Source organism: Danio rerio, chromosome 18, assembly GCF_049306965.1.
Source record: "Danio rerio strain Tuebingen ecotype United States chromosome 18, GRCz12tu, whole genome shotgun sequence".
In the NCBI taxonomy this organism is placed as follows: domain Eukaryota; kingdom Metazoa; phylum Chordata; class Actinopteri; order Cypriniformes; family Danionidae; genus Danio; species Danio rerio.
The window spans coordinates 21,847,950-21,870,979 of record NC_133193.1 but is presented as its reverse complement, the minus strand read 5'-3'; the positions used below and the strand labels follow the sequence as shown (position 1 = coordinate 21,870,979).

Sequence of the window (23,030 nt, the reverse complement as noted above, 5' to 3'; positions counted from 1 at the left end):
GTGGTTTATTGTTTTGGTGGATGAACTGGATTTATTATATATATTTTCCTCCCACCCATTTTTTTTCTTTCACCCATTATTTTTTTTTTACCCACCCATTTTTTTCTCCCCCACTACGTCCCTTCCGGGGTTCCGTAATACATAGGTTTTATTAAAGTGTTAACATTTATTTATTTAAAGATCTGTAATTAATGTAAATATAAATAAATATAATATAAATACTGTAATTTAGATGTAAATCTTGGAAATTACGAATGTTTCCATATGTTTAATGTATGTAATATGTCCCAAACACTAAAAAGCAATATTATACAGCTTTTCATAATTAAATATGATGGTCTGTGATGTTTTTTAATGGAATATGTAATGTAAATGTACTCCATGGCCCAGTTTGGCTCCAATTAAAGTAATCTGAATAAAAATACTGTCATTTAGATGAAAATCTTGGAAATGACAGGTGATCAGAATGTTTGCAGAACTGGTTTCATTTATTGATGTCTTCTCAAACACTAAAAAGCAGCATTATACATATTTTAATGGTAAATGTGATGTGATGTTTTTTATGAAATGTGTATTGTAAATGATGGTACTTTTTGCATGGCCCAGTTTGGCTCTAATTGTCTTTTATTTGTGTAAAGTAATTAATTTAATCTAAATAAAAAAAAACTGTAATTTAGATAAAAATCTTGGAAATTACAAATGATCAGAATGTTTACAGAACCGTTTTTATGTATGTAATATATCCTAAACACCAAAAAGCAATATTAAACAGGTTTTCATTAATAAATATGATTGTTTGGGATGATTTTAATTGAATATGTAATCAGAATGTTTACAGAAATGTTTTCATTTATTAATGTCGCCCCAAACACTAAAAAGCAATGATACAGGTTTTAATGGTTTATAATGTGATGGTTTGTGATGTTTTAATGGCTTATGTATTGTAATACATTGATAGTACTTTTTGCATGGCCCAGTTTGGCTCTAATTGTCTTTTTATTTTTGTAAAGGTCTGTAAATGTAATTTGAAAATAAAAATACTGTAATTTAGATGAAAATCCTGAAAGTGACAGGTAATCAAAATGTTTACAGAACTGTTTTCTTTTACTGAATGAGTCCCAAGCACTAAAAAGCTATAATGTACAGGTTTTAATTTTTAAATGTGATGGTCTGTGAGGATTTTATTGAAATATGTATTGTAAATGATAGTTCTTCAGTTGCTCTTTCTGCATGACCCAGTTTGGCTCCAATTGTCTTTTTCCGCAGGTGAAAAAATGCAGCGCACTAAAGACGGTCTCTCTCTCAGGGATTCAGCCTTTTTGTGGAGCTGAAACAAACGACGACTGAAGCTATACGTGAATTAAAGTGAATTTTATTTTTGCTGATATGCTGCTGACACAAATAAAAGTATTTGTTGTTTTGGGGATCTTAGGCATTAGAGAGCCCTGGAACACAACAGGTAAGGACTTTTGACACGATATGTGCTTCTGTTTAAGGTATTTGTTGTTTAATACACGTTGATTTAGATTGTAATTACAGTTATAGTGGTATAATAGTGCTACTAGATTTCATTAGCAGTTTGTTAGACTGTGGAACTGGCATGTGTGTCATGTTGGACTTGAGTTTTTCCAACTATGACGGCAGAATTAAAATATTTTGACATTAAATTACTTGAGCACATGGGGGGAAATAGTTACTCGAGCATTGTGCCGTGACTGTGGACAGTTTAATGCTTAAATTGTTTGTTTTGCATTATTCAAGCTTTTATACTTAATTGATGCACTTTCTGTTTGTCTCTCAAATATTTGTGTAATTTACGAGTCTCTGTGTGCTGTGCTGCAGATGTTTTAGCAGTTCTTCACGGAGGACTCGAGCCTCAAGAATCTATCAGATCTGTAGGTGATGCTAACCTGATGTTTGAGGTAAGAAAATAAAGCCTACATTCCACAAAGTCATTGATCTCTTGAAAAGTTGCAGTTAAGCACTGTAATGATAAAATTCCTCTCTGGCATAATTATTTCTAAAACAATACATTGAGTTATTTTGCATTGTCTTGCTCCATTTCCTTGCATTTCCATGCTCCCCCCCACCCCTAAAAAATATTACATCTTCAAATAAGTGTTAATATGAAATATGGACAACCTGTCAGTAGCAGTTTGCAGATGCAAATATGTTTACTTGAATATAGTAGTATTAACATTTTAAATTAAATATTAAAAAAAAATATTTATAATTTTAAATGTGCAGGATCACTAAACATTTCCCCCCAATACCTTTGGTTTTATTGTAGTTCTTATTGAGAGGACTGGAGATTGACGTGGACGATAACATTGTCATGCGGGATCAAGAAATAGCATCTATGCGACAAGGCCGAGCTTTTTTATCTCTTATAAATGACAATATCCCAAAGACTGCGTCTGCAATGGAGAAGTTACTGGCTGTGATGGAGGAGCAGGCCAACTCTTTTAATCAGGCCCATTTTGAGACCCTCATCCTCGGGAGCATCTATTCAGCTTATCAGGCCCGGTTCCACAGGCTGGAGTCAGAGCAGCAGGCCTGGAGCAATATACTTGGACGTCTTGCGAACGTAACTTTAGTTCAGCTACGCAAGTCTTAACTATCAATAAACATACAGCCGTTGAAGTAACTTTCTTTACCTGGTTTATGACATCACAGTTTAGTATTGATTTGATTTTCTTCAACCTGTAACTCAGTGTTTCTCAACCACGTTCCTGGAGGACCACCAGCTTTGCACATTTTCCATGTCTCCTTAACCACACAGACCTGATTCAGATCATCAGTAGAGACTGAAGACCTGAAATGAGTGTGACAAAGAAGATATCCAAAACATGCAGTGCTGTTGGTCCTCCAGGAACGTGGTTGAGAAACACTGCTCTAACTAATGCTTATTTTTGATTTGCAAATGCAATCCATATTTTACAAGTCAAAAAGACACATTTTTAACTGTAAAAAAAGGTACAAAACATTTATTATGAATGGAACATACATATTTAAGGTTTTATGAAAAGGCAACATGTGATTTTTTAATGATTTATATATTGACATGAGAACAAATGAGACCCAATTTAAATTTAGCATATTCTCTCACTTTTTCTTTGATTTGGATGTTTTGGATTCGGTCTTGCTCTTGGTCTTTGACTTGGTTTCTGTGGCTGAGAGTTTCTTCTTGAGCTTGGCCTCATCAGCAGCTGCTCTTCTGTCTCTGCTTGGACGCTGCTGTGAGCTGCGCTGGGATCTGGAACCTCCAGCTCTGCCTCCAACGTCCTCACCTGTCACTATTGTCTGTTTCCTATTAACACTGCTCAGTGTGTCCTCTCGGTTCCAGATCAAAATGTTAAAGCCTGCAATTAAAGTGTACAAATAGTTTAGATTTTTTAAATGTCTAACATGCTTAACTTTTATAATTGCAAACAATAAAATAAATAAAACTGCACCCATTCCAGACGCAAGCACATCCCCAGTTGGACTGAATTTGTTGAGCTGAAATAAAAAACATTTAAAAATAGTAAGAATTAAAAAGAAATCATGCTTCCCAAGGCTGCAATTATATATATATATATATATATATATATATATATATATATATATATATATATATATATATATATATATATATATATATATATATATATATATTAGGGGTTGCACCGACTAATCCACTAGTCGACTTTAATGTTCTGCCGTGACACTTTTTGATTGACGTCGACTAGTCGCACTGCACAGACCACAGGTCTTAAAGCCCTAAATTTTGATGACACCAATAATACATTAAAATCAATTGGCTAAAGAGATGTTTGCTTGGTTCAGACTCTGTTGTATATTTTTACTAAAAATATTTTTAAAAAGATAGAAACTTTCTTTTTTAATAAAGTGCAATTACTCCATTGGTAAATTACCTATTAAATAGCTAAATTCCATCAACAACCTCTATTAAAATGTGGTCACACTAGAGTTTGAGCTAGCAAAATTCTGTGGGACGGCACTGTGAAAAGGGGCGGGATTAAACAAAATGTTTAGACATTTATTAAAGCGAGCGATTGGTCCAAATTTTAAACTTCTGTCTAGAGAGGTCATGTTTTGATCTTGATCTATTGGTCTTACGCAGTCAAGTGATGCGATTTCGCAGGTTAGAGTTTACAAAGCTTGAACTTTGCAACGCAGCAAACTGCGAAATGTGTTGCACAAGCTTGCATTTCCGGTGTGATGCATTCGTGTGCGTATGAATGTAAGTCTGTGGAGAAAGTCCAGTGTGACTGCAGCTTTAGCCTGGAAACTGATTTACAATCCCAATTTCTCATCCCACAAAACCATTTTATGGAATAATGCAGACATTGAGATATTCATTCATTGTCTTGTCGGCTTAGTGGATTACTATGTCTGATGAAATCAGCTCGTAGTTATGAGACAGGTTCCAAACTATTGTCACAGTTCTGCCTAAGAGGAAAATCTATTCTTAGTAAAGAATGCAATAAGTTTGTACATCAATTGTCCCAGTCACAAAACTCAATTACACCTAGAGGAAAGTTTTTGGGGTTCTATGATTGTTAACATTCAATGGACAAACATGGTTATTATAGCCATATAAATTCTGTATTCCTAATAAAATAAAAGAGGTGCAGAATAAAACTTTTGCACAATATTTACCCATGTAATGCACTTTTATTCTAATATTGTGTTGTTACTGAGATTTGCACTTTTTGTATGAAGACATTTGTCACTTGTTTCTTTTATGCAATGTATCATCATTGTTTTGGAATGATTTAGGTGCATATTGCTTTTCCAATGTTAATATGAGTGGTAATTTTCACCTTAACGGTTATTTGTTATTTTGAAAACCAAAACAAGTTGTTAGAAGCCACGGTAAACTTTCTTATACTTGCTGGAAAATTTTATTTCCACAAACAGAGTTTTTTTTAATCACATTTTTATAGACTTCTTATGTGAAATAGAACATTTAATGAAATCACTTAGATTAATTGATAATAAGAAATGTGATTCTGTCTCGAGTAAATATGATGAGATCTTTCATGCTACTTCAATTTTTTATGTTTTTATATTGCATTATAATAATTGCATTATATTGCATATTGCAAGTTGCATGTTTTTTTATGTAATTTTTTTGGCTTTGCTCTTAATCCTGTTTATCCAATGTGAATATTGTGTAAAAGAACTGTTATCTTTTACTGTATTCTAAGTTGTATTATACGGTTACTTGAAAGAAAATAAACAAAACTGTGCAGATCACATGTTTTTTGACCTGAACGTAGCTTTACACTGAACATATCTGAATGTAGCTTTACACATAAAGATGGTTCACAGAATTAAACTGCCTTCAGATAATTAAAAGTCATTTTTAAAATGTTCTTATGCCAACATCAAAGATTCACTTGAACGTTAAATCATCAAACAGATGCCAGTTAGATCGCTCCATGCAAATACCCTAGAGCAGATGCTAGCCAATCGGGTTTACGCAACCCTGGAAAAGCAATGTGATTGGCTGTTGTTCTCTGCGAATCATAGACGTGGACATATTTTGTAAATGAACCGTGAAGCGCGCAGACACCTTGAAGAACACACTCAGTATACATATAGTTGAAGTTAGAATGATTAGTCCCCGTTTATTATTTTCCCCAATTTCTGTTTAACGGAGAATAAACAGACATTTTTTTTACGCATTTCTAAACAATAGTTTTAATTACTCATTTCTAATCACTGATTTATTATCTTATTATCTATATTATCTTTGCCATGATGACAGTAAATAATATTTGACTAGATATTTTTCAAGACACTTTTAAACAACTTAAAGTGACATTTAAAGGCTTAACTAGGGTAATTAGGTTTACTAGGCAGGTTAGGGTAATTAGGAAAGTTATTGTAAATTGAAAATGTAAAAAATGTATAGCTTAAAGGGGCTAATAATTTTGACCTTAAAATTGCTTTAAAAAAATTAAAATGCATTTATTCTAGTCAAAATAAAACTTTCTTCAGAAGAAAAAATATTATCAGACATACTGTGAACATTTCCTGGCTCTGTTAAACATCATTTGGCAAATTTATTATTATATTAATTTCAACCATTAAACAATTACATTAAAGATTCCAACATTTGAGTGGTAGCATGGTATAGTATAAATAGTTAAAAAAAACAACAGCATGCTTACAGATATGATACCAGCTGCATTGGGGTCTCTCAGCTGGTGCACAAGTCCACCACTGTTGGCATCATAAATGTCAATAGTTCTTTTATCATTGAGTAATAGTTGATCATCTGGGTAACGGCCAGCCACAATGAGGTCATACATGGGATGCCAGGTTGCCTGAAAAAATAGAAAAATGGAGCAAAGTATAACCATGATGTCAGCAGTCCTGTAAAGAAAGAAATGCATTAAATTTCTAACCTTGATGGGAGTCAAGTGCTGAAACTGCCGATGAGGATGAATAATTATTTGATCCGGTTTAGACCAGTCGTATGAACTGTACACCCTGATCTCATTCCTCTGATCAGTAGTAAGCAACTTGGTGCTGTCTGTCGGGTTGAAGTATGCTGACAAAAATAGTTCATTTGAATGTATTAGTATTTAAAGCTACTGTACAGGTGACTTTCTCCTTTCCTCACTTTTCTGATAATATGGTCCCTTACCAGCATTGACTGGTTTTTCATGAGGCATCTCAGCGATGTAACTGTTTTTGTCTTTAATATTCCGGAGGTCCCACAGCTTGACTGTAGCATCAACAGAGGATGTTGCCATCAGCCAATCACAGCGAGGGTTGAATTCGGCATGGGTCACTTTGGCTTTGTGCAGCTTCTCTTTGAAAATCTAAATATATTTTTGGGCAAAAAAATTAAAATAATTGAAAAATATAAATCAACTCTCAACAGCTGTGTTTCCCAACCCTGTTCCTTAAGGCACACCAAAAGTACCCATTTTAACCTCTTTCTAATCAAACACACCTGAATCAACTCATCAGAACATTAGAAGAGACTCCAAAACCTGAGGTTAATGGGTCAGATAAGGGAGACATCCAAAATATGTACTGTTGGTGGGCCTCCAGGAACAGGGTAGGGAAACACTGCTCTACACAATAGTAATAAAAACCTTAAAATGTCCCTGTCCCCCCATAAACATGAAACAATATAAATAATCAAATAAATAAGAGCACAAAGAATTATCTTAATAAATAACGTGCATGTTGCCATTAAAAGTAACAATAGTTTATCTTTACAACCAAAAATCTTATCAGGGATATTTAGAAAAATAGAATAATTTGATGACATATTAAGACTTTTATGGATCCAAAATACTAAGTTACAGCATCAAAATACTAATTTCATTTGCATTTTAAATATTTTATTTTGCCACCATCCTATAAATTATTAGGCCTTGTACAAAATGTATTTTAGTATAACATCTTCAGGCCATGTCAGATCACACAATTTTTATCTTCGGATATTATAGTTACTATGTCAGATTATGTGATAATTTTTCTTGATAAAATCTTGACTTGTGGTGGGTGACCAGACTACATGTTCCTTCATGATCAGTCATTCCTTGTTGTCTACATTGAGCGTTTTGTCTAAAAGCAGTCACAAGTGTGTCTATAACTATTTTTCTTTTAATCTCAATTTCAATGTTTTTATTTCAATCTCAATAAACATTGAAGATTGCTGACAACTAATAACTACATTATTTGAGGGCATTCGTTATGACATGGATAGGATCAATCTTATAATTAATTTTTACTATGAAGATATTTTCTTTAAAATCTAAAATGTATATTTTCCTGCCAGGGTTGCTTATACAACACACCCTCGCCTGAGGTTTCTGCGAGTGAGACAGAAAAAAGGAAAGCACATCAGCTGCAAGGAAAAATCAGATGCTCAAGAAATAATCTTTAAAATAATGACCAATTTAAAAATTAGCAAATATATGAGGTTTGTCATACAACATTATTACAAGCATTCATTAAATCCTTTTTTTCCAAAGAGCAAACCCAATCCTCCACCCATATAGTTGAGTAATGGAGGGGCACAAACAAACATATAATGTATATATTTTTTATGGAAAAATTATCTTTTTGAAACAAATTTAATTTGCTAGAATTTTTATCTTAATTTCAATGTAATGTATGTTTTGTTGGTTAGTTATCTAGAAACAAGAATAACCAATAACATTTGAGGTGAAGTGCTTTGAAACAAGTCTATTATATGTGCCAAAACACGTATTGACTGCAGCACTCGCTGTTATAATTTATATATATGTTATATAATTATGCACTCCTATTGCACAGTGTCACGCACGTGACGGAACACACCGTGAAGAATGCAGAAAAAAAATGAAACATGCTAGACTTTCTGCAATGGTGTCGTGAGGTGTTGCAGGCATGGTATTGGTTGTAATGAACTGTGCCACGTTACATGAGAAAAAACAATTGAATCTTGTATCACGACGCAACACCCTACGTCAAGGAAATCGTGACAAATTCTGTGAATGTGACTGCGGTTTTATTCTCACTCACTCACTCACTTTCCTTTGGCATATTCCCTTTTTTTATCAGAAGTTGCCACAGCAGAATGATACACCAATTACTCTTGCACATTTATTTTTAAATATATATGTTACCCTAAATCCCAATGTAATTATTTCACCGGTATTTTGACATTTTTTTATCATATACTACACTTGCTTTTAGTATGCTTTCTGTGTATACAAAATACAAATCAATTTTGTAAATTTTATTTGACGTGGAATCCAAAATGGGACGTCTCGTTTTTGTTTACCTCATGACCATCCAGGCCAAGAAGGAGAAGTCTTCCAGTACTGTCCCCAGTAGCAAGCATCTGACGGCTAACAGACACATCCACACAGCAGTACCAGTAACTAGGAGAGTGAAATGCGTGGCATTAAAACAGTATACACATAATTACATAGAATCCTATTTATACCTAATAATATATGGCAGTTGAGGTGAAAAGGTAGAAAAATATTTTCAAAGTAGCAAAAAAAAGAGACTTTTTCTGATGTAAACATCGCAAACAATCTCAGTCCAGAAAACCAACCTATCCTACATGCAGTTATTCCCTCAGAACAGCTACAAGAAATACGTAGACACCACCACAAATGTCACACAGCTGAAATATTTACAACACATTCACACAAGCATCATCCTCACCAAAGATCATGGTGGTCATGGCCACAGTCTGGGGTACGAGACAATATCTGACTTTGGAGGCCCTCAAAACTCTGCACGCTGACTGTGCCATCACCGGAAGCCACAAAGACTTTAGATGAATCTCTGGGGCAGAACTTCATACCCCCAATAAAGTCACCTGCTCCCTTCTGGATGGACACAACAGACAAAAACACGCTCATTAAATGTGCCAAACTCAAAATGGCTGTGACGATGCTGGACTCAATAGGCAATGATGACAGTGGGTTGAACGATGATGACAATGCAACTAAACCAACACAACAACATAAAGAAGAAGGTTCATGTTAACCTTCAAATATACATTTTACTAGTGGTCAACAATGATATTGAGCATATTATCTCAACAAACAAACATTACCTTAACATAAAAGCAACAAAATTATGACAAATCAAGACACTGACACTGAACACTGTCATGTACAGTATAGCTAAAAGCTAAACAAAAAAAAAAACAAAAACAAAAAAACAAAGCTATGATTTCGTCCTCTGATCTATCACAGCGTTTATCCAACTTCATACCAATCAGAAGAACAACACACAAATACATATAGTACTCACTTGATATTTGAAATGAAACTACCAACGAAAACAGCCTAAGCTGGGTTTTGCCAGTCTGAGTGGCCATTGCGATATACGAGTGTACACGGGGAATAAAACATTTTAAGGTTAATCCACTTTCAATCACATCCAGTGGTAGATAAAAACACATCCTGGATTGCTCTTGTAGTGTAAACTGTGTACCAATTCTTGTGGTGTAATGTGGTCCAACGTGTTCAATCAGCGACAAAATAGTAATTCTTAAACTAGATGCTGTGTTACTAAAGCACAACCCATGCTGTAAATCAGCTAAAGAAACAGAAATGCCCGATAAAATAACAGATTATTGAATTTGATTAAAGAAAACTGCCAGTTTTTGGTACTGCAAATCTTTTTTAAACTAACTAGGGCATAAGTCTAAAACTCGATTCCTGGAGGGCTGCCACTATGCACAGTTTTCTCTGACCCTAATCAAACACAGCTGACGCAACTAATTAAGATGTTCAAGACTACTAGAGACTATTAAGCAGGTGTGAGTTGGTGATGGTTGGAGCTAAACTGTGCAGAGCTGCGGCGCTCCAGGAATTGAGTTTGAGACCATTGGACTAGGGGGAGAACGGCCTTAACTGCTATAACAGGAATTCGCTTACTCCCATGAATCTGTTTTGGCAAAGACTTGTATAACGGATCCACTGAAATCCCGAAGGGTAGTAGCACCCCAAATAGAGGAGACGAACAGCTGATTGGTATTGAACTGGTTAAACTTCATGCCTGTTATTGCATCTCCAGGACCCATCTAGATGAAGAGCAGAGGAGAAAATCTCAAGTCACTAAAACTGCATTTTTTAAAAGTTTTTCTGTATTTGTGTGCTAATCTGAAAATGTTGAACTTTACTTTTACTTCTGAAGATGTTTAAATGGCTAGGTTGCCTTAATGCCGTTTCAATACCCTGAGACCTTTGTTCATTTTCTGAACATTACTACTATCTACTGAACACAAATTATGATATATTAGATAACATACGAGATCCCCTTTGTTCTGCATGGATATCAATGGTCATGTGATGTTCAAGTATAAGTAAATGACCAAAAACCTTGTCAAGACACTCCATGTAACTTCAGTGGTGATGTAAACATATGAAGCTTCGAGAACTCTTTTGTGCACCAAAAAAAGGTCAAAACTATTATGTTTTGCCAATGTCTTCCACATCAAGTCAGAAAATCTCGAGACTGTTGCTGTCTATGGAAGGTTAGAGAGCTCTCGGATTTCAACTAAAATATAAATTAGTGTTCTGAAGATGAACAAAAGTCTCAGAGGATCGGAGCACTATAAGTGTAAGTAATTATTACCAGAATTAAAAACAGAACTCTTAAAGAGTATATAACTAACCATAAGACTATTAAGTACATTAATCTGAAAAGGAAACAAACATAAACTTAAAATGAATTAGCTTCGAATAGACCCCAGTGTCTATAGTAGGGGTGCCCAAACTCGATCCTGAAGGGCCGGTGTCCTGCAAAGTTTAGTTTTAATTCCAATCAGACATACCAGGTCTAGCTAATCAAGCTCTTACAAAAAATTGTGTCCGAAATCGTATACTTCCACACTATATAGTACACTAAAACAGTATGCAAGCCAAGTAGTATGTCTGATATCATAGAATTTAATAAACAGTATGCGAGAAGTACCCAGATGACCTACTACTTCCGCCGGCTGGAAGTGCGATATGCACATTAATATAGCAGCCTTTTTTATGACACTGTGTGACAATAATTAATATCTGTACAGTACTGTGACGGTTGGGTTTAGGATTGGGGTAGACCTTAATAAAATACAATAAATGGGAAATTTAATAAATAATATAAACAATTCTTGTTAACTTCTGGCGGCAACTATATCCGATCTAGCAACAACCGCTTTAGATAGACGCTACGATATTCCATGATACACCACAAGAGAATTTATGAATGGAAGCGACGCAACTGACACAGGTAGGTCACATGATGATGACAAAGGCCACACTGACACTGTCAGGTCTTGATGCCCAATTTTGATTTGTTGCCGATATCTGATTTTTTTGCCTGTCCGTAGCCAATTCATATGTTTACACTTGCCATACAATTTACGCTGTTGGCACGCGTAAAGGCGGGTTCTAGCATCTGTGCCACACTAGCCATGATGGAAGAAGTTGTCTTGCTTTCAGCTCAGCGAAATATGCAAAGTTCGCCCAACTTTAATATGATTTTAAGGCGGAGGAAGAGAAGGAGGGAAAGAGCTGTCATTACATGCTTGCGCCTATGGTTTATATATGGTGTCCTCCACCATTCAGAGGGATCTGTGGCTACGACAGAGATCTCATGTCTGGTGGGAGCAAATTGTGGCGGGCTTTAATGAGGAGTGGCGGGTCTGAAATTTTAGGATGAGCACACACGCTCTTCCTTCTATGTCATTAAACCGCAGAGAAGTACAACATTGTCAGAATTTTAATGACGTACATAACGAAATGCCGCAATAAATCCAATCTGCTTCTTTACATGATAGTCGCATTGCCACATATCTGATTTACAGTATGTTAGTTTTATTTTCACATATGATGGAGGCCTGAAACTGATATCCGAATATCTGAATGCATTCATTTACACCAGGGGTCACCAATCTCGGTCCTGGAGGGCCGGTGTCCCTGCAGGGTTTAGCTTCAACTTGCCTCAACACACCTGCCTGGATGTTTTAAGTATACCTAGTAAGACCTTGATTAGCTTGTTCAGGTGTGTTTGATTACGGTTGGAGCTAAAATCTGTAGGGCACCAGCCCTCCAGAAACAAGTTTGGTGACCACTGGTTTACACGGTCATAGAACAGTATTTGGGTCACATTTAACTGGCAGTGTAAACGTGGTCAAAATGTCGAATGTAGTACATCCGAGTTTTATTCATATTAGTGACATTCATAGTGTATAGAACATACTTTTCTAACGGCCGAGTAGTTCATTTAAAGTCAAATGCAGTACCTACTAAGTAGCAGGCAATTATAGACACAGCCAAGCTTTCTAGAAACGTCCATGCAGATCTGCTGAGACAAGTTGGAGCTAAAATTTGCAGGACACCAGCCCTCCTGGACCAAGCCTGGGCACCCCAGGTCTATTGAATTTGAAAACTGATGTGACACTTAAAAATGAAGGTTATGTATACTTTACACAAATTATATATACCGTCTAGTGTCTAAATGTCTTGGTTAGATTTGAACAATACATTCGTCACTTTTCAATTCATCTCACCCCTTGTATGAAAGAGGTTTTATTCAGCACATCATAATCCCACAGGATGATGTCTCCACCCTTTGATCCCACTGCAACGGTGGTGGGATGTGTGGGATGCCATTCCAGACTAGTGACCCTCCTGTCAAAGGGACTGGCAGTTCGGTGCAGCTTGTAAGATTTAAGTGAGCGTATGAAAGGCTCTTGCAGACACTGTAACACAAGAAACAATGTTTTATACGACCAGGTTCAGATATAAATAGGAGTTTGTGGCAAATATGTCACCAAAATGAACAAATGCCAAAGTTAAGACAAGAAGGGGGAAATTATGTTTTTTACTGTATAGTTGAAATACATATGCTGCATAATTCTGCAGTCATGTACTAAGCTTCTTTAAAAATGTATGATTTTCATACAACATTAAATCATTATTTAATATGGGTGGCGATATCTAACATTCTAGCGAGTAACTGGTGTACTTTAATCTTCTTTCCCCAAACTTCAATTGTCATTACCTGGCGCAGTTGAGCATGGATACTCTGTCCCAATGAACTTTTGTAAATGTAATGAAGAATGCTTGTTTGGCCCACTTTCTTTTGACCTCCTGTCCATTTCACACTTGCTTGTATATAGGTTTCTGGTACACAAACACAGTTTACCTCATAAGATTACATTAATGAGTGGTTCAACTTTTTCTTTGCACATTTAAACCCAATCAATTATATAACTTAACTCGCAGTTTCGCTTACCTTCTTTTTGTTTGCTCTTATGTTGTTGTTTAGCTTTCAGCTTTTTGGTGGAAGGTTGCGGAGTTTCTTCATTCGGTCTTTTCTTTGAATTGACAGTCTTCGTCTGCTTCGATGCAGCAGAGTCTGTCTGAGCTCTTCCTCGCGCCATTGCAAAGCTACTTTCTGATTGGAAAGGGTCAACAAAGACATGTCATATAGCAATTGCATTACTCGTGAGAACAAAATATAGATAATGACCCGTTCGACTACAATCATGCACAACGTTACCTTGTCTTTCTTTCAAGTGTTTAAGGATACATCCGCCATGAGACCCAAAATTGGCCAGATCAACACCGCACACGTGCACAGACACGAATTTTCACTACATTCAGTGACGTAGAAGATTGAATGTTTTGTAATCGTTGAGTGCGATAAACAATTTATCCACTAGGTGCCGCTAGAGCCTATGTTGGCAGAGGAAGACTGAGCTAATCATGATTTTTTAAAATTAACATTAGTAACGGGATGCATAAAACATTCATGTGTATTAATATTGCGTGACTTGAAAACAAATTATACAAATTCATTGTACAGCTACATAAGTGTGTATACATGCCAATACATGAAAGAAAAACAAATATTTAAAGAAAATCCAATAAAAAATGTATCAAAAGAAATAAAACATAAAGAGATTTGATAATTTAAAAGTAATGATTATAATGATATTATTATTTCAGCAGTACAGTTGTTTTGGCAGCTTTCTTATTTAACTATGGGCAGATAGATTAGATAATCATGCATGGCAATTATAGTTCAGAAAAATAACAGAAATGTAACAGAAATAATCAAATTATTACATTTAAAAAAATATATTTAAACTTTGGTTATATTTGCATACATTTTGTTTTACAGTTTTTAAAAATCAAGAACCACAATATCAGCTCAAAACAATTCTAAATGTCTATAAAATCTTCTTAAATGTTCTACTAAAGAATTCACTCAAAAATGATTTTGGCTACTTTCTTTAAACTACTTATTTCAAATGAGCTGAATCAACACAATTCTTGAGGTTTTTGGGGACAACTTAATTGAATAAACTTAATTGATTTGTGTTTTTTATTTATTTTGTTTTAAATTTTTATTATTTTTATTTTATTACTTTTTATTTATTTTTTATTTAAGCATATAACTGACAAGCATACAGGATTATACGATGACATATGTAACAGTATATATACAAATTATTAGTCAGAATTATTTGCCCCCCTTAGGATTTATTTTTTTCTTTTTTAATTATTTTCCAAGTTATGTTTAACAGAGCAAAGAAATTTTCACAGTATGTCTGATTATATTTTTTCTTCAGGATAAAGTTTTAATTGTTTTATTTCGACTATAATAAAATTTGTTTTTAATTTTTAAAAATCCATTTTAAGGTCAATATTATTAGCCCCTTTAAGCTATATATTTTTTTGATAGTCTGCAGAACAAACCATCGTTATACAATAACTTGCCTAATTACCCTAACCTGCCTAGTAAACCTAATTAACCTATTTAAGCCTTTAAATGTCACTTTGTGCTGTATAGAAGTGTCCTGAAAAATATCTAGTCAAATATTATTTACTGTCATCATGGCAAAGATAAAATAAATCAGTTATTAGAAATAATTATTAAAACTATTATGTTTAGAAATGTTGAAAAAAAATCTTCTCTCCGTCAAACAGAAATTGAGAAAAAAATAAATAAACAGGGCTCTAATAATTCAGGGGGGCTAATAATTTTGACTTCAACTGTATGTATGTATATATATATATATATATATATATATATATATATATATATATATATATATATATATATATATATATATATATATATATATATAATTTCTTTTCATTATTAGAGATGTTTTATAGTCTTCTTGTTTCTTGTAATAGAGGTCAAAGAATTATAAAATATTTTAAAATCTTTACAGAAAAACTTAAAGGGGGAGTAATAGTCATTGCCTTTGCATGTGAAACTTCTCAAGTGTTAGGACAACATGAAGGAATGGTGTGCATTTTTTTCGATTGTAAATGTAAATAGGCCTAACTATTTTCGCTTTTGGATACTTAAAAACTGTAGTCAAACTAAAAAAATCTGTAGTTGGTGCAGTAAAAAGACGTGCTTTACTAACCTTCACTGCACGTTGATTAAAGTCTCAGTTCAAGCTAAATTATTATAAGAGCTTGATAACAGTATATCCTATAAAACAACCATATATTTCCATTTATTTTTATGCTTTATTTTTTGAACATGAAAATTAATACAATAATTAAATAAAATAATTGACAGCAGTTTTCAAGTAAATATTTTTTAAAAATATGAGATACAAACAATTACAGGGGCAGACCACTCTCTGCAGTGAGAGATTTGAGCGTCTTGGATACGGCGCGTTCAGGATGTGTGTACTGACCAATCACAGAAGAGCAGGGACTTACAGCTGACAACGAAAACAAAGAAAGGCATGTTTTCCTCCCACTCGCCACTCTGTGTGTCAGGAGGGAAAACTCAAACATTCACTGTATGTTGTTTATTCAGTTCACACACACTGAACGCCGAAACCACATCTCCATATGACGGTAAGTGTGCCAACAAACACACTTGAGCTGTAAATATCTATGCTGTTGTTTTTGAGAAATAAGTGGTGTTTTATTAAAATATATATTTGATAGAATATTGATCTGGTATAATATTGTTTTAATCTCGGTGTTGGTTACATGATTACCTGAATAAGTAGGCTACTTTACCTGGCATTTTCAGTGTGAAATTAGGCCACGTGCTGTTCATTGTGAGAAATGAGCTTTACTTCAAATATACAATCGCGTGTTTGCACAGAAATAATGCTTTTTTACATAATTAGACTAGGTATTTTTCTGGCCTCAATTGTCCTGACATGTTTTATCATACGTTAATCAAGCCAATTTTTGAAATCAATATGCTATAAACAATGGTTTTACCATGCAATTAGGTGTATGATTTGTTGTTGTTTTTTTTCTGCCTGAAACAAACAAGTAAACGCGTTCTTTTGTTGGTTTATTTTTTTTGGCATTTTTGTTACTTAAATATATTCATAGTTTTGTGATTGCCAAATACAACAAAAATGCATCTCATTAAAATGACATTTCACAGTTCAGGTGATGAGTAACATTTATTGGGCATTGTAGATTTATTGTACTTTTTTTTTTCAAAATGATGTGTGTTAATATGACACATTTTATGCTATGTGTATTGTGATTGTTAAAAAACAATCACAGCTTCCACATTTTGATAAGTGTATGATCCATTCATTAGCCTATATTTTAGTTTCATTTTGTGTCAGATTTGGTGTAATTCTATTGTACTGTTGTTGCCAAATGCAACAAAATTGTACCTCATTGTTCAGCAATAAATGATTGATATTGTAGAATGCAGGTGATATACTTGGATTACTTAATTAATTAGGCTATATGCAGATATTTTACCTTGTATGTATATTCCCACAGAATCATTTCAGGTTCACAAGTCATATGTTATTTTTTATACACATCTCTCCACTGTCTGTTAAACAATGATTAACCAACTGAAAGCTTGACTACCTACAGTAACAACAAACGTGTCAAGTTACTGTATTTAAGCGGTAAAGACGTACCCCTTCTTTCGCCTCAGCTCAGCTCTCCATCTTTAGGTTAATGATCATCTAACATTTTTGAACTTGAGGCAGAGATGGCAATTTTCATGTAGTTATTCTTTGGTGAGAATAAATATGAGCATAATGGGAGTTTAATGATTAAATATGTGTTTATTTAAGCAGGTGAAATTGCGGTCAAAAGGTTTATGACAACGATTAAAACCCTATCTATAGCTCTGCTGCTCACAGCACCTATTGGAGAGATTTAGTTCCTTCTTGTATCCTAAACAACCTGATTAAACAGCAAAATGGGCTTGCATTTTAAGTAGTTTTAATGTGTTTTACAGTATTCATAGTTTCAAAATGTCATCTTGAAATCATTATCTCTTGTGTGCACTCTTAGGGAGAGGTTTACAGAACCATCCTGATTTGGTGACTGGACTGGGAAATACCATAATTAAGGAGAACACTACTAAAAAGAAGACTTCAAAAGAAACAATCAGGGAGCTCTTTACATGGCAGATTGTCTCTCCTCCTTGTGATTTCTGCGTCTTCTAATATGCTCAATCTCATCAAGCTACCTCAAGTGTTCACCATCAACCAGGTTCCAAAAGTAAGTTTCATTAATGCAGACTGGTTTGCAAACAAAAGTGACTGTGTTACAGGTATTTACCTGACAAATTCAAATTGAATTGATCTCTTTTAATCAATTCAAGTTGTACAGCACTTTTCACAAAAGTTGTCTTTCAAAGGCAGCTTCACAAATGCTGCACATCATTACATTACAGTCAAAATTAGGAAAGTTGTGGAGTTGTTTAAAGGGTTGGCAGTATATAAACGTAGTTACCTGCAGTTATACAGTATGATAAATTTACATCTAATAATAATACATGTTCAGTGTTTAATGTCCTCGAATATCTCGAATGGTTGGCCTCATCTCTTCTATATTATTATATCTCATCTCTATCTCATCATAGGTCTTCCATGAAGATGGTATCATCTCAGGGTATCGCCACCCATGCAGCTCTGCCAAAGACTGCGTGCTAAGTCTTTTCCAGCTAACAAATGAAACCCTCAATATTTGGACTCATTTTCTACCTACATGGTAAGTTCTTTTTCGAGATATTTTTTTAAATATGGCCACATTTAGTTAGTTTTAAAATCAAGACTAAATTCTGCATAATAATAACAACAATTGCACGTGTTCAAGTATCTGCTTAATTGTTACCTCATTCCATTTTATTTTGAAATATACATGTTTTATGTATGATATATGCATTTTTTTTTTATTATTTAAAGAAAAACTAACCTCTAAAATGTTATTTAACAATAGATTAGGTACACCCAAGTAAGATGACAAGCCTATTTAGATATGAATCACTTCACAACATATTAAATCAGCCCCAAAATGTGAATCATTTGTGATTTTATTTTGCTAAAATCCTTTAAACCACTGGGTGTTTACTCATTTGTCAGGATTTTAATCATTTCAAAATAGAAAAATGAAGTATAATCACATGCTACACTTACACAAGGTTACACTTACTAGTTGAAATTATTTCACCCATATATAGATATTTTATTTGTATTTTTTATATAGACGTTCTACCTTTTAATATCCTTTTTATGTCTGTAAAATCCCTTGTAATATGATATAGACATAAAAAATTCACATCTCTTCATTTTGTTTATATTTAATTCCGAGATGTAAAACATTTTGTCTACTTCAGAGATATAAAACCTTTAATAGTGCATATTTTCACCATTATCTTTTTTTGTATGTTTGTTTATTGCAAGTGCAAGAAGAGCTTCTGCTACTGCTTGCATATTTCGATTGTAAAGTGTGAAGTAATGTTTTTTTTTTCTTTGCAAGGTTTTTCTTGTGGAAACTGCTGACGGTGGTGCTGGTGCTGGAGGACTGGCGGGATCCTTTCATATGGCCTTTCCTGGTGTTCCTGCTGTCATGCTGTGTGTATCCACTGGCTTCCAGCTGCGCCCACACCTTCAGCACCATGTCTGAACGGGCCAGGCACATCTGCTTCTTTTTTGATTATGGAGCACTCAGCTTCTACAGCCTTGGTTTGTATATGATGCAAACAAAACTACAGGGTAAAAAGTTTCCAATTATGTACGACTTTTGTATGTTAATGGGATGGTTCACTCAAAAATGGGCATTTTGCCATCATTTTTACCTGCTTGGGGTTCTGTCTTTGAACAAAAATGAAGATATTGTGAAGCATTTTTCTTTTCCTACAGTTTTCAAAATTGAGTCTTTTGCTTTTACAGAAAAAACTCTGTGTGACCACTTGAGAATGAGTAAATGGTCAACAAATGTACATGTTGGTGTTTGAACTGTCCATCTAACCTTTACATTGTGTGTTTGTTTACCAACAGGTTCTGCCATCATCTACTCCTCTTACTCGTTTCCAGATAAATGGGTTAATGGCACATTTCACTTAAACTATGTTTCTATAGCTGTTGTCAACTCTATTATCTCCACTGCTCTTGCCTGCTACTCAAGGTAGGATAGGTGATCAATAAAACCTATAATTCCAGTATGACTATTTTAGATACAGATTTTGCTTTAACTGTACATATTATGCAAAAATGTCTTGATGAAGCTTTTGATTTGTTTGTTTTTAGACTTGGTTTACCATTTCTTGAGTATAATTGCCACAGCATTAAAAGGTATTTATTGTTTTGCATTTTAATCTTGATTGTAAAAATAATGTTCAAGTGAATAAACTATTGTTATTCTCTTTTAGGCCTTCTGGGAAATTGGATCAGAAGCTTTGTAAATGTCTCCGGATAATTGCATTTGTTTATCCATATCTCTTCGACAACATCCCCCTCTTTTACAGAGTAAGTGGCTCATATCTGATTTTGTTTTGCTGCGCATTGCTTTAGCTGTATTTAAACTGAATTTGCATATGAATAACAGTCATTATTTTAAAGTGCCTGTTATGACTTTTTTTAAAGTCTCTAACTTCGCTCCGGAGGTCTCCTGTTGCAGGTTTGGACCCATTCAAGATTGTAAAATAATTATTGTAAAATTCTAATTCAATTGATTAATTTAGTCCTGTTTCCTCTTTAATTGAACTTTACCACAAAAGCCACATTTGTGAGGCAAAGGCTCACTCCGTTCCCACGGCTCTCGGCCACGCCCCCTCGCCACAAAAGCCTTCAAGTTCAGGGCTTAAACCCAAAAGACGACGATATGATGATCAGTATTTGAGTTTAGGATTTACGTGGACAGGACCAGCTGATGAACCACGACTTTTTATGTGTGGTTTGTCAAAATATTTTGGCTAATGCCAGCATGAGACCCGCAAAACTTCGACTGTTTTGACTGGGATGGGCAGTTCTTGGATCTGTTCTATTCATATTGAACCATCATCCTAGTTTTAAAAATGTTATATTAAAATACTTATTACTCTGTAAATATATGCACTTTCTTGCAAATGATGATAAAAATGAGTTAACAGTCTGACATCTGTCTGTGTCTTTATATATACTGTATATATATATATATATATATATATATATATATATATATATATATATATATATATATATATATATATATGTGTGTGTGTGCGTGTGTGTGTGTGCGTGCGTGCGTGCGTGCGTGCGTGCGTGCGTGCGTGCGTGCGTGCGTGTTTGGGAGGAGGGGGGCGCCAATGGATAAGTTGTGTCAAAAGGGAGGCCTACTGTCTTAGACTTTGAAAAACCCTGCTTTAGAGTGAATCATTTTGCAGAGCAATCGGTTCAATTGTTTCTACTCTTTTATCTCCCATCACTAGACTGCTGTACATGTTATTCAAATGTTTTTTTTCTAATATATTTGCTTTTATTTGATGCTATATTACAGAGTGTATTTTATGGTTGTGTGCTATTGGTTTGGTAGCAACTGCGCAGAGTTGACCTTCAAATTCAATGGATTACAGTAGTCATGTTGGGAAATTTTGGTCTCACATTTATAATTTTTAGTACAACTTATAGTAAATGGAGTGGAAGTAAATGCTTGTTTAATTTCAGGCCCTTTTTTTATTTTAAGCAGACCTCTTATGTAAACAGTTGTATTACACACATGAAAGATAACATCCAAAAATAGTAGCACTTTCAATTGGACTTCTTGTCTTCTCTTGTAGATCTTTGTGTGCGCTGGTGAGGGCTGCACTGTTAATGAGGCTAATACAGTTCACTATCAGCACACATCATTGGCTTTCTTTACTGGCTTTCTTTTTGCCACACACCTGCCTGAACGACTGGCTCCTGGCAGTTTTGACTACATAGGTACAACTACAGATTTCTGGATCCACTTTTAACTAAACATCATAAATTCAGATAATGTAACATTTAAGCTTTAAAACTACAGTAAACTCTATTAAATATAATCCGTGGTTCATTTATGCATCCTTCACAGGTCACAGTCATCAGCTCTTCCACGTGTTCGCTATTATTGGCACATATTTCCAGATGACGGCCATTGAACTTGACATGGCTGCAAGGAAACAGTGGCTTCATGCTCATTTGCCGCCAGTCACCTTTCTAAACACAGTAGGAGCTGCGTTCTTTAGTGTGGTCAGTGGGCTTTGTATAGTATATGTCTTCAGTCTATCGCTTTTCTCCACCAGAGGTGTGAAGAACAAATCATTCTGAAATTTGACATTTGGTTATGTCACTGCACAGGCCAACCAAGTAAGCTCCCTCTGAAAAAAAAAAATTATATTGTATGTATTATAGCTATGTTAAGTGGCCTGAAAAGATTCTAATCCGGAGGAATATAAGTCTGTAAAATTTGTAATTTGTGTGTTTATTATTCTTTTTTTTTGTAAATGTTTTGTGTTTTTGTCTGCTTCAAATCACATTCCTAAAATTTGCACTATTTCAAAGCACATTTCCATGTTCCAAGCACATGAATCACATTTATAATAATTTTTATCCAAGTGCCTATTTTAAATAAGGCTTTTTGAACACTGTATTTGTGAAGTCTTTGTCTTGTAAAGAAACTGTATTGAGAAGATATGCTATTTTTCTAAATAAAACTTTAAAGATAACTCTCCGTGTCCCGTGTCTCTCTCTCTCTCTATAGATGGATATCAAAGATGTAATTTTCCATTTTGGCATCTGAAATAAAAAAGTTTAACTGCAGAATTTATGATAAATATGTGTTGGCGCATGTAAAAATATGAATGCAACTAAGTTGAATATTATATAGTTACATATAACTTTGATGAAAAAAGTGATAAATTGTATGTTTCATCATTCTGTGTAACCCAAAATTTATGCAAGAAATACTTTAGTCATAAAACCATACATTTTATTATAAACTGAATTTATTAAAGAAAATGAAAGAATAAGTGATTAAACTAAGTGTGTTAAAATGTTCTTGCAGACATTTGAAGAAATGTGGCAAACCATAAAATCTTTTGTTTTTTAAAAATAATTTTTACGTTTATTTTAAAAGGATGATAAACAGTTATAAAGACAGTTATAATGTAAACTAAATCAAGACATCCCAATGTACAACTAAATGTATCAAAACGCATTTTATAAATATATATATATATATATATATATATATATATATATATATATATATATATATATATATAAATTATTTTTAAAA

At 34.1% G+C, this 23,030-nt stretch overlaps 3 protein-coding genes across 6 annotated transcripts; 2 read left to right on the top strand and 1 right to left on the bottom strand.

The window, feature by feature from the left end:
- The first annotated feature begins 1,252 nt into the window (after positions 1-1,252).
- On the top strand, positions 1,253-3,268 carry LOC101883522 (protein FAM180A). Its single transcript, XM_021473282.3, has 3 exons — positions 1,253-1,459; positions 1,843-1,922; positions 2,291-3,268. Exons 1-3 carry the CDS (start codon positions 1,387-1,389, stop codon positions 2,615-2,617), a joined length of 480 nt encoding a protein of 159 aa, XP_021328957.3. The 5' UTR covers positions 1,253-1,386; the 3' UTR covers positions 2,618-3,268.
- Positions 2,958-14,189, bottom strand: ddb2 (damage-specific DNA binding protein 2). Of its 4 annotated transcripts, XM_073928744.1 has the most exons (12): positions 14,041-14,145; positions 13,774-13,935; positions 13,540-13,661; positions 13,046-13,237; positions 10,422-10,567; positions 9,196-9,362; positions 8,804-8,903; positions 6,665-6,842; positions 6,423-6,568; positions 6,186-6,341; positions 3,456-3,501; positions 2,973-3,362 (listed from the first exon to the last, which is right to left on the bottom strand). In XM_073928744.1, the coding sequence occupies exons 5-12, from the start codon at positions 10,425-10,427 to the stop codon at positions 3,106-3,108; spliced, it is 1,056 nt and encodes a 351-aa protein (XP_073784845.1). In that variant the 5' UTR covers positions 10,428-10,567; positions 13,046-13,237; positions 13,540-13,661; positions 13,774-13,935; positions 14,041-14,145; the 3' UTR covers positions 2,973-3,105. The 4 variants fall into 4 exon arrangements, with proteins under 4 accessions (NP_001076530.1, XP_073784845.1, XP_005159091.1 ...); NM_001083061.1 differs by lacking the exon at positions 10,422-10,567 and having other exon boundaries at positions 2,958-3,362; positions 6,423-6,550; positions 14,041-14,189; XM_005159034.6 differs by lacking the exon at positions 10,422-10,567.
- Positions 14,190-16,280: 2,091 nt separating this feature from the next.
- paqr5a (progestin and adipoQ receptor family member Va) lies at positions 16,281-22,458 on the top strand. Its single transcript, NM_200187.1, is given in 9 exon segments — positions 16,281-16,370; positions 17,802-18,011; positions 18,376-18,503; positions 19,272-19,477; positions 19,793-19,919; positions 20,042-20,086; positions 20,164-20,260; positions 21,550-21,694; positions 21,825-22,458. Coding segments are annotated over 8 exon segments (1,038 nt in total). The 5' UTR covers positions 16,281-16,370; positions 17,802-17,957; the 3' UTR covers positions 22,061-22,458.
- The last annotated feature ends 572 nt before the right edge of the window (positions 22,459-23,030 follow it).

Excerpts from the sequence above, each read along its gene's own strand:
- LOC101883522 (XM_021473282.3), top strand. The coding sequence starts at position 1,387 with ATGCTGCTGACACAAATAAAAGTATTTGTTGTTTTGGGGATCTTAGGC. Across the intron at positions 1,460-1,842 it reads AGAGCCCTGGAACACAACAG|ATGTTTTAGCAGTTCTTCAC; the intron begins GTAAGGACTTTT and ends GCTGTGCTGCAG. Across the intron at positions 1,923-2,290 it reads ATGCTAACCTGATGTTTGAG|TTCTTATTGAGAGGACTGGA; the intron begins GTAAGAAAATAA and ends GTTTTATTGTAG.
- ddb2 (XM_005159034.6), bottom strand. The coding sequence starts at position 13,921 with ATGGCGCGAGGAAGAGCTCAGACAGACTCTGCTGCATCGAAGCAGACG. Across the intron at positions 8,904-9,195 it reads CATGACCACCATGATCTTTG|TTACTGGTACTGCTGTGTGG; the intron begins GTGAGGATGATG and ends TCACTCTCCTAG. Across the intron at positions 6,342-6,422 it reads AGCACTTGACTCCCATCAAG|GCAACCTGGCATCCCATGTA; the intron begins GTTAGAAATTTA and ends CTATTTTTTCAG.